A 12194-nucleotide genomic window follows, 5' to 3' on the forward strand; every position below is an offset into this window, starting at 1 on the left:
ACCGCAGCCGAGAAGATCTCAGAGGGAGAGATGTCCACGGAAAATATTGACTTATGATGCGTTTGGCCAACCAGTTCAAAGAGCAATTGGTCACAGTGTTAACCCATTGTATGCCAGTGCAGCAGCACCGCCATTCTATGACCAGTTTGGAGTACCTTGGGCAGCTCTACAGATGCCTTACTATGCAGCTTATGTGCCAGTTAGTTATTATTGAACTGTGAAAGAGTTTTTTTGAATTTAAATGATGTTACTTTTCAAAAATGTATGGGGACTTACAAGGCCTTACCAATATGGTGACACAAGTATTTGATACTTTTGGGATGGTAGCGTAAGACATTGGATCGTTATGTTTGATGAGGTTAATTGTGATTAAATGGTTACTATCTAAGTTGATAAGTTCCGGAGCACGTGATAAAGTGATAGTAATGTCTTAGAGGGTAATAATTGTATGTGGACTGTTGGAAACAACTCAGCATTGTTATAAGCCGATGCTTATCTGGTAAGAGAGTAACATGTGATTCTGTCACCTGAGGTCCAATAGTGCATCATGAAAGTGATCTTAAAGCACTGCTAAATCCTATTCCGACTTACGCCATCTCTACGTTGTCACAAGGAAAAGAGAAGTATAGTTGTTTATTTTTGTTTCTTATTGTCATGTTTCCTCAATGTTGGGACAACATTTATTTAGCAGGGGAGGAATGTAGCACTTGGTAAAGTGTAAAGCTAAAATATGTCCAAAACATTGCATAAATCTGTTGGTATTTGTGTTATTCAACTATATGTTTGGATTTTTGGCTGCTACATGTTTTTCCACCAGTAGGGGGCAGTCACGAAAAAAGAAAAACTATGTTCGAAAAAGGAAAAGAAGAAGAGTGTATTTTTGGGCTCTGTATGTGAAAGCCACGGTTCTGAAGTACCCAAATAAACTCGGTTCTGCTGTTTACACCAAGTTGTCCTGGAGTGGTGTAACAGCTTCAACCAGTGTTGCCAACTCCTCAGTAAGGAAAATCACTATTGGCTGTCCTAAAAGTCGCTAGAAGTTGCTAAATTACGTCATTGTCATCTAATTAGCATAATTGGTCATGCTAATGTAATTGTAACCTGTTGGAGAGAGAAATAACATCGTGGAAGAGACATAAAGTCAGTAAAAAAACGTCTTAAATGCATTTATAATTTATTTAGAACTACAAATTAAATTTCTTTTAGCAATTATTGTTTTTTTTAATGTAACAATTCCAACCCTGCTCCTTTTCCGGGCTTGGACCGGCAAAAGTGACCCGAAATAGGCACTCTGGTGGAGTTACCTTGTGTGTGTGTGTTTATAAGTAGTTTTAAACCTTGTGGTCCACAAAGCAACATAACAGTAAAAGAAGAACTGACTGTGTTACGGTCAGTGCGGGAGCAGCGGCTTGGCTCATGCGCGATTCATTTGCAGTTTGGACGCATAGGTGTGAACATCTCCTGCCCTAATAGCAGCTGGGGGAGGGCTATCCTCGGCCTGTGAGCGCTTTGGCACGGGCAAGGTGCACCTGCTGCTTATTGAGAGTAAGAGCGATACGCGCTTTCACGTCAAAAAGTCGTCATAAATAAGTCTCCAATAACACCAAAAAAAAGTCGCCGGATTTGTCGCTAGTCGCTTTTTTAGAAAAAAAAAGTCGCTAAATATAGCGACAAAGTCGCTAAGTTAGCAACACTGGCTTCAACATGCTAGAAGAAGAAATGGGAGTGAGACAAGACATTTTTTGAGTATGCAATTTATTAAAAGCACTCCCATTCCTTCTTGTTGCATGTTGAAGCTCTGCTTGGAACCTTGTTAAGATCCGACCATGCAATTTTTTGTTGTTGCCATTTTTCAGGTTTTCTTAAACTTTTGATCAGGGCTCTATATTTAGTTTTTGTGTATAGTTTTTTTTTTTATTTATATATACTTTTATCCACATTCATCTTAAAGCCTAAAGGTCTTCTGTAAGTTTCATATAAAATAAACAAGTGAAGAGTGTGCTTAAACCTTTGCAACAGTATGAAACATTTTGTGCTTTATTTTAATATAATTGGCTCCCTCAAATACAAAATATGGAAAACCATTCAAACAAAGTACCCAAAATTTGTTGAAGTCATTTATATCAATATTTTCTGGATTTTTTTTTCTGAATGAAGAATAATCATCTGACAAACATGCAGTATTATAGCATTTAGTTTACCAAGTGCAGATGACAGGACATATATTATGTTATTAGCTACTAAATAAAATAGTAAATAATTAAATGAGCTTCAGACAATAATAGGAAGGTCTGTAGGCTAGTACATATAGTACGATGGATGAACCTGGGAGTGAGCATATAGGTGTGTGAGCAAATAGCTTCTTGATTGATTGTTTTTCCCACAACAGAAACTAAATATACTGCAAAGTAAATTTAAACACCTAAAGCACCTGAGCACCTAAAGGCTTATTCACCGAATACACTGTGTTAAAGTTCATAGTCCACAAGCTGTAACAACACTGCATAGAACAAGTTCTACTTGCGTTGCTCATCTATCTCTTGTGAACGGATGGGAACTTATACATTAACAGAAGCTAAATGCTCTATGCAGGTTAATGTAACCTGAAAATATCATTAGATATAATACAAATAAACATTACAGAAAAAATATCAAACATTGAAATTGATGTTTATCTTCAGTGGTGAATACAATTATCTTTTTTGGGTTTAACAATAAGAATAAGAAAAAGAATAACAATAAGAATTTATAAGACAATCCCTTATCAATACTGAAGATTATTAAAAAGGTTGTACTCACCAACAGAAAAAGGGAGATCCTCATCTTGCTCTACACTCCTTAGAGCACTCTGCTGGAGTGCTCTAAGTTTCAAAAACAGCTTGACTAGGAGTGCGGGAAAGCCCTGCCCACAGCTGCTGTAGAGAGCAGATTGGCTGACTTTCCAGTCTACACAGACCTGCGTCTTCATGCTGTACTATTTGATGTATCAGGGTGCAATAAATGTATTTTTTTTCCAGTTTTGTGCAGTAAAAGACCAGTTGGTTATGCATCCCATAAATGTGCCTGTATAAATGTCCTTCATGAGAGAATGTATAAGCTACTGTGAGTTTTTAGTCTGTGGGTGTGCTTCGCAGCTCAGGTGTACATCCCTCCAGCTCTACAGCTCAGGTTACCGTGTTTTATTTATGCGCGGCCTACATCATATGCAAATGAAGTTTGACTCCACAGATCCTTCAGCTTAGTCGCTTTGAGAACCTTTTAAGCACACAGGTAAAAGTAGCTTCACTTATACTCAGTCAGTGATATGTTACACACACTCTGTATGTGCCTTCTCTACCTGCGTATTCCTATAATTCCTAAATATTTAGTACTGAAGCTTTGCAGTTCTTTTCAGACTCAGAGTCAGTGGATTTGAATTGTAATTAACAGTTATTATCATATAATCCTTGACTAATGGTAACTGTGTCCACCTTGCCAAAGGCAATGCTTTTTGGCAGGTTTTGGAGGTATTAGTTTTGGCTTCCACAAAGTTGCAGGTAAACAGTTCCCGCTGACTAAGCCTGGTTATTAAAATGACGCATCTGTATTTAAGGAGGTGAGCCACATCTAAAAAAATAAATTTGGATGGTGATTCACTACTTTAACACGGAATCAAATTACTTCGTCACTGATGTTTAACACATAATTTATTAAACTTATATATGAATACTGCTATATTCTTGAATACTGTTTTCTCTCTCCCATGGGCTTTGTTTTGTCCCGTCTCCCTATATATGTATATTAGGGGTGCAACGATATTCGTATCAATATTGAACCGTTCGATACAGTGCTTTCGGTTCGGTACGCATATGTATGAACAATACAAAATTTTTAATTTATTTTATCAACTTTCCTTCTGACGATGCTGTCTGTGTTGAGCGCTCAGTGGATATGCGCTAGACAGTGCAGCCTAGGCGGAGTGATCGAACGCAGATTCACTGAGCGCAGGGCAAGCTAGCGAGACAGGAGAGATGTGGCGTTGGAAGTATTTTGGTTTTCATGTGACGTATGACCCTGAAGGTAAGCGCGTCATGGACAAAAGTAAAACAGTATGTCGGATGTGCCACGCAATGCTCAATTACATTGGTGGGAACTAGTGCGTTAGCGCAGTTAGCTCGTTAACGTGTTGGCCGTCCAGCCCCAAGCACTGGGCGATCCGCGGTAGCTCGTTAACGGAGATTTGCCATGTTGTGGTGTTAAAATCATTTCAGATTAACGCTGACAGCACTAGTGGGAACAAAACGAATGTGACTGCACATTTACTCCGACATCATCCTAGTGCAAAGACAAGTGGAAGCAGACAAAAACAACAAGCACACATGGTACAAACTTTACCCGAGTCATTTAGACAGCCGTTAGCACATGATTCTCCTTATGGGGACCTGATATGTTTAATATGCTGCCCAGAAGAAGCGTATAGTATAGCTTTTATTTTGGAAAGAGCCATTTCTCTGTAATAAACTCTCTTTTCCAAAGATGAGTGATTCCTCAATCAGATAGATTTATGTTTTTTATTACTTTGTTGTTTCAGCAACATTAAATTTAAAAACTGTACTTTTGAGTTAAAATATATATTTATAATTTTAATAAATGACAAATTAAAAAGGCATGAACATTTTTTTTTGTATCGAAAAAATATCGAACCGTGACACCAAAGTATCGAACCGAACCGAACCGTGAATTTTGTGTATCGTTGCACCCCTAATGTATATGTATACAAACTTGAATTGAATTGAAATTGAATAACTCTGTGTACTTGTACTTGTGTTGTATAAATTAAAGGGATAGAGAAGCTAAATCAGAAAAAAATTACATTAAATGGGCCCTAGTGTAACTTGACCACGACATCCCACATATAAAAAAAAGCTTCCAGGTGTTTTGTTTCTTTGTTTTTTTAAAAGAAAAATATTTTAAAAGTACACAAAATGGGCAAGTGCAACTCATATCCTGGAGCCTTCCTAAGCAACATAAAGAAGGTTCAAATTGTAAACCTTAAAACTCAGTAAAAAAGTAAAACTACCAAGCCTAAAGGAGTACATTGATAGACTGATGCCACTACTAAATGACTCGTGGCCACTAAAGAAAGAAAACTAAATTCTTTAATCTCTAAAATCTACGGAGGAGGTAAAGGTCTGGCAGCTTTTACTATCAGAGTTATGATCTGAATGCGCTAGTTGTGCCAAATACATTTTGCTTTTCCATCATTAGCTCTGTAAATACTCTATAGGCTTCTCTTGTTAAGATGTTTGTTTTATCTGTTATTTCAGTTATTACGTAGCAGTATGACAATCTGTAAGACAGGACAGGCTGGGAAAAAAACGCCACACTCTTGTTTATTAACCACTTTCAGTTAATGTCAGTTAATGAGTTCTAGCTCTTTCTAACCTGTTTCAGTACACCGTGATGGGAGGGGAGGCTTTGTTTCTGTGGAATGCAAGTATGAAAGTATCTGCAGGGTTTGACACTAGCGAGGCCTGGCCCAGTGCCAATAAAAAATAGAGAGCTGCATAAATCGGTGGCTGTTTGGGCCTCCTACTACTGTTTGTAGTAGGATTGTTATGATACAGATAGTCACTATACTGGACTGTAATTTCAGAAAATTATAACTATAATTTTAACTTGTCTGTAGAACAAAAAAATACGGTGATAAGGTGTATATATGATAATATATAAATAAAAAAAGACCAGAAGTAGAGTATCTTTTCTATCGTTCCATTGTGTTCCAGTTCTAGTGACTTGGCATATTTTATACTGATCAAATAGAGTTGGCAAGGTTGCCATTGTTTCTCTCTATTTCCTGGTTGACCTTGTTTAACCTCAATCTGGCGCTGCTTTGGAGAAACATAGAACTTTTTAGACAACAATAATTGAGTTTTCTTAGTAAATTAACACTGTGTTGTTCAGTGCTGTGAACGTCAACTATGCATTGATTATATGTTGCAGACAAGGACAGCTGGACACCCGACAGCCAAGTAATCATTCCTGTTATACTTGGCCTGGAGTCTGCCTGGGCCACATGTGCGGCTGGTGCATTGTAATTAAAATTCTCTCGGGAGAAGTCACAAAAAAACAGGCAAACATGAGGCATCCACACGGACTCATCTGATAAAATTTATGTAACTTGGCCCCCAGTGGACCCTAGCAGACTTGTGTGCATGGAAAGTATTACCAAGGCTTTAAGCTGCTATTGAGTGAAAATCTTCCTATGAAGATTTCCAGGGATTCCTGATATATTTTAAAACATGTACACCTGTGTGAAGACATATCCGCAGAGCTTCAAGATGACAGTGATTCACAGGCATTTAAAATTTCACATTTTTGCATTTTCCATAGATGAGTTTTCAACTGTAAATACCCATTCTTACATATTTATCCCTATATTTGTTTGATAACAGGAATAGTGATGATAGCGTCACAATGAGGAGGGCAAACCCCAAATCTGAAATAAAAACCTTTTTCAAAAGTTGACATCTTATCTTTTTAACAGTATGTGAATGTGTAAACCTTCCCTGAAGAAACCAAATATAGTCATTTGTAAAACGACCTGTTCAACAAGCTTAAACATGTGGGAAAGTAATTTGCTTATTTTCATCTGCTTCCTTGCAGCCTCCACTATTTTCAACACAACCACAGCGTGCTTGCTAGGTTGTTGAACCAGACAAAATGAATTCTGGCTCTATGAAGAGTGTTGGCTGGTTAGTTGACAGATTCTTGTGGAGTTATCTGCAGGCTTACAGTAGTTGCCTCCAGAGTCTGTATATGTGTATATGTGTATATGCGTCTGTGTATTCGTGGGAGCACAGTGCCAAACCTCTCCAAAAAAGTTATAGTGTAGTAAGTACTATCTTTCTAACAATACCCATACCATTATATCAAAGCAGGAAAAGGACCATAGGTGGAATGTAACAATAATGTTTACTTAAGTAACAAATAATTTACTGCAGCCCCAAACCTTTGCTTGAGTGTGAATTAGTGTTAATGTGTTAAACAAGAACCACATAGTTTAGATGTATATATGTATTTAACTTTTATGATAACATTTAGACCATTTAATGTTATGGACATTTAGTTTTTATGTCGGTGTGTCTTTGCTCTGTATCTTGAAGTTATATTATAAGTTTATGTAAATGACATATCAACCTCCTGAGGGCTTTTTGGATGGTGTGCCATAAAGCTGTCAAAATGAGCTGAATTGAGAGAAATCCTGCTGAGGAGCTTTGTACATAAATTATATACAAACAGCCTTCATCTATGGAAAGACAGGGATATATTCTGCTCACTGCCTCTCATGATTTCTCTCTCTGAATCACACACATAGAGGTTCTCTAAACACTATATATACATTAAAGTTGAGATAGTAAGAGAAAAATAAAGCAAACAAGGAAAAAAAAAAAAAAGAATTGGGAGTTGTAGGAAAAGCTTTCTCAATAACCAATTCCAATGAAGACTCCATTTTCAGTGAGAAGGTAGTGTTATTGATATTTTTCTTGGCATCAAAATAGTGTTCACATTTGCTTAACGATTGCACCAGAGTGATTGATGCCTAACACTGTTTATCCATGGAAGAAGTTGCCCATAGTTTGGTTTTTCCAAAACCTCAACATGAACAAAGCAATCCAACAGTGCAAACAAATTAGTCACAATCATTTTCAAAAATCTGCATGACTTTTACCAATCACTACATGTAGCACCTTGTCACACAGAGATTTAGTTAGGTGATTTTTCAAAAATGTTTCCCACTGCAGAGTCAGAACATAAAACATAAAACTCTTGGCACAAAAATGAGCTCCTCCCTTTAGACCCAAGTAACCTTAAGGCTTTTATGTTTGTCACGCAAAGATGGCTTTTACAACCTGCTGTATTTTCATGAATTGTTTTTTTTTGTAGTCTTCTTTTTAGTTATTTTCTCTGTCAATGAAGTTAGCTTTCTTTTTGTAATTTGTTATTCTTTCTACTATTCTGTCACTATTCTGTGACTATTAACAAATTTAACATCCCAAACCCACCTGATACAGTACAAAATTGTCGATTTTCTGATAATAATTATTGTTTGGTTGATAAGAATTATATTTACATTATCTTAAAAAAGGAGTAATTAATTACATGTTCTTTAAGATTTAAGTGTGTTACAATTATTGGAAGAAACCACTTATAGGCTGTATTTTTGGTGCTTGCACCTATTTAGCTTCTTTCACTAAGTTGCTGAATCAGTGGATATGGTGCACAAATCTTTAAAACAAAATAGGGTTTAAATTTGAGCTATCTGTGATTCCTTGACATGATATTCAAAGCAAATTTTCATTGCTCTGGTAGTAGCCCTGCCACAAAAGATTATTTTGATAGTCGACTAGTCACCGATTATTTTTGCGATTAGTTGACTAATCAGATCATGCATAAATTGGAAGTAAAACGTACAGCTTATTGCACCAGCAGCATCTGCTCTTATATAACTATCATTATCTTACAGCTTGAAGTTTTTAAGGTATGTGCTAACTAAAAATAAAGACAAGATGACAGTTTATTAAACTTTTAATGAAATTGGCAAATTGTCTTGGTGGAGTTTAATAAACTCAGCCGTCTGCTCCTTGCTATCTAAAATATAACAGGACACCGGAGTATATTCTCTATCATCTCACACTTCGGTTTTCTGTTTGATGTTTATTCAGCTGTGTGAAAACTATAACTTTAATCTCAGCCAAACTGATTTACTCAGGAACAAATAAAACACTGAAAAAAGGCAAACAATAAGATTTTTACGTTATCTAAGTGACTTATATATCGTGTTTAACTGAAGTAGCAAAAGACCGCGGGGGGTGTTCTCGCCAGCTCTAGTGAGTCTTGAACCCTGGCTAGCTATCGAGCTGGTGGCTAACAGACCTCTCCGAAATCGTCAGAGCACTTTTGCAAATATGTGATGTCTTGATAAATCGAGCAGATATATGAAGTTTACACAGCTACATTCTTGCCTGAAAATATGTTAAAAGTTTATTTTGTGACCCAGAAAGAGTAATATTAAAACTCAGTAGCTGCCGCCATTGTTGGAACATGAAATTGGCTGGGCTGCGCTATGAATTCTGGGATAGGTTGGGCCACGAAGGATACACCCAAGCCATCCTTCCAATCTGGAGAAATGAAGGACGCATTTGTCGGCCGCATTTGAAGAAACCTTCAAATTTGAACAGCCTTTGTCGCTTTGCTGTAACGTAATTGGCCAACAAATGCGGCCTCCGAAGGATGAGGCCCGTGAATTTGGACACAGCTACGATACCGGAGACTGCTTCTTCTTCTTCTTTGGCATGTAACTGCAGCTGGCATGTTTGTATTGCATTGCTGTCATCTTCTGTTTCGGTCCATTATTACACTCTTAAATCCAACTACTTAGTCCTGCATCTTTTAGGATCTTACAAAGCTTCAAACAACGCGTCGACTATAAAAGTTGTCGTCGATGATTTTGATAGTTGACGTAATCATGATTCGTGATGGCTACCAGATAGGCAGCCCTATCTGGTAGCCATCTCTGTACTGTATAACAAATCAGGAATTTAACAGATCAAATGTTTAGAAGTCAAAACTTGTTTAAATGATTTTGTTTATACCGGCATTTGAGCCAGCCAACTTGACAGCGCGTTACACTGTGCGCCACGTTATTGTTTCGGTGAAATGAATTTCTACAATACTGTTACTGTTAATTCTACTCTCTGCAGTGTTTAAATGCTTACATATACACACAGTTACTGTCCCTCCACACATACGACTCGGCTCTGCTTCTATGCCCCAGCTTTGTTTACTTTTTCCCACCGAGGCTTCTAGACTTCTGATTGGCCAACATTTCTGCACGGTTAGGAATCTAGAGCCACCTGCTGCTTTGGCATGTTCATAGCAGCGTTTCCCTTCATTTCTGCCTTTATGTGTGGACGGGATTATTTTTTAAAACGAAAACGGAAAATCTCCGTTTTCAAAAATACCCGTCTACGTGTGGACGTAGCCTCAGTCTCTGACTGGAAGCGCTAATTCGTCATTCGGCTTTTGTCAGACTAAAGTAACTGTTAAAACTGTTTGAAAAGCTAAGCTATACAACAAGGAGAGATTGAGAATTTCCTTTTAGTTCTCAGTTTATTTGATATTGACAAAAGTTAGTCAGTTTTGTCTGTTCTTCTGTAAAACAAACTAAGATTTATTTTTAGAATTAATATTTTGTTTCTAAGTGGAATTGACAATTTAGTAGTCTGTTTCGTTTGTTCTATTTTGAAACTTAAATGCTTTAGCGGCTGCCTTTTGTGTAGTTTGCAATATTTGCCTTTATTTATCTGAAAAAGTCTCATGTTCCTTAAGTACATCTACCCTGTTGAACTTCATCCATCCATTCGCGTCCGCTTAATGGAAGAACTTATTATGGGAAATAAATATTTAAATAAAAACAAGCTGCTGATTATTTCACATTTTACTTGTGAGCAACGGCACATTTAAATCTTACTAATAGATATCTTTATCGCCTGAAATGAAAAAAACATATCGTGATATGAAAAAATCTTATATCGCCCAGCTCTATTGCCATATCATTGTAACCTGTTTCTGGTCAAGAGATGAATAGACCTTCCAACTCAGGTTTGTTCACCATCATCTGGGGGAAAAAAAAGATTTTTTTTTCTCTTTAGCTAACAACGGTTTTCTTCACGAGCTAGCATAATAAGTGTGTCCTGTTTGGTGTTGTAAGTCAAGGATCAAGTAGACCGGAATTTCGCTATATATGATCTTTTTTCTTAACCAACAAGAGGTTAAGAAGTCTGTAACACCTCATAGCTGATTTTATTTCCTTTTTACTTTATCTCTGGGTAAGTTAATTTAAAACAAAAATGTAACCCAAGCAATTCGATTTAAAACTACAGTTTGATAAATGTATATGTATTGCTTATGCTTCTTATGTCTATTACTTCCTATGTCAATAAGATGTATACAGCACTGAAAGCAGTGTCTGATGTCAGAGTGATGTGTTAAATGACCCAGTATATCATCAAATGCCTCTGGGGAAGGATTAGCTGCCAGCCCGGGAAAACAAGGTCAGGAAGAGCACACTCAGCAATTTCTCCACTTTTAATTAAGTGTAGGGATGAACCTTTACAAGAGGTACTTACATCACTTTCCAGAATAAATTTGTTCTTTTGCTGGTCTCCTCAAATAGGTTATTTGAAAGAGCTGCAAAACACTATGCTTGATAGTTGGTATGAAGCATTTATGCTGATGCTCTCTGTAGTTTCCTCTTATGACCAGACTTGGTCTGGTCTGTTCAAAGGACATTTTCCAGAAGGGTTTGTTCAGATACAGCTTTGTAAACCTAATCAACACTGTCATGTTTCTAGAGAGAAAATGCTTTCTCATTTCAAACAATTCATAGGTTTTCTGTCCTTTTCTAATTGTGCTCTCATTAACTTTAACATTTAACAAGCTAATTGAGGCCTACATAGTTAACAATTATGGCATTGTGTTAACATACACTCCCATTCTTCAGACTTGAAAACTGTTAAAACCTCTGCCTGCACTTGCTGATGATAACAGAAACATTTTTTAAGTTGTATCTTCAGGCATTTTGTTACTAACAGCCTGTCACAAAAACATAATTTGTTCTGATTCCAGGAGTTTATTTATAGGATTGTCGGTAGATTAACGGCATAAAATAACATTTTTGTACTAACAAGACAGGAAAGGATTCACAGAAAGCAAGTAAACTTGAAATTTAACCATAGGAAAAATTAAAACTATGCATTAAAAACTGTTGAGAACTCAAAATTACAGTAAAAAGCATTTCCCTGTTATGACTGTTGATAACCACATTCACTATCTAACCACTATCACTGTCTAATGATATCGTAGTGAAAGTAGCATGTGAACCATTCTCATCTCTAAAGTCAAGTTTTCTTTTCCCATAACCCAGACCCCATCATATCATACTATCATCTCACACAATTAAGCTATACTCTGGCTTTGCGTTTTGTTAAGCTAATATTTAGATCAAGAGCAGCCATTTAAAATGCCTTACTTTTCATAATATTGTAATATACACTTATGAGACATATTAGAGACTATGAGTACTGAGCTGGCACTGAGCTCAAAGTTGTGATCTGTGGAGAGCATCCTGCTGGAGAGTATTCAAATTCTGA

General features: G+C 36.8%; 1 protein-coding gene across 2 annotated transcripts in view; it reads right to left on the minus strand.

The window, feature by feature from the left end:
• cdh26.1 (cadherin 26, tandem duplicate 1) overlaps positions 1 to 12194 on the minus strand; it is an 85481-nt gene that overhangs the window by 23233 nt on the left and 50054 nt on the right. Inside the window, exon 1 of one of the 2 annotated variants that reach the window (XM_080899474.1) lies at positions 2800 to 3854. The exons of the other annotated variant lie outside the window; for it this stretch is intronic. Within the exon in view, the coding sequence (XP_080755600.1) occupies positions 2800 to 2823 (24 nt within the window). The 5' untranslated portion in view covers positions 2824 to 3854. Of the gene's footprint in view, positions 1 to 2799; positions 3855 to 12194 lie in introns of those variants that run through there. 2 annotated transcript variants of the gene reach the window in all.

This window comes from Rhamphochromis sp. 'chilingali', assembly GCF_963969265.1.
Source record: "Rhamphochromis sp. 'chilingali' genome assembly, chromosome: 12".
In the NCBI taxonomy this organism is placed as follows: Eukaryota; Metazoa; Chordata; class Actinopteri; order Cichliformes; family Cichlidae; genus Rhamphochromis; species Rhamphochromis sp. 'chilingali'.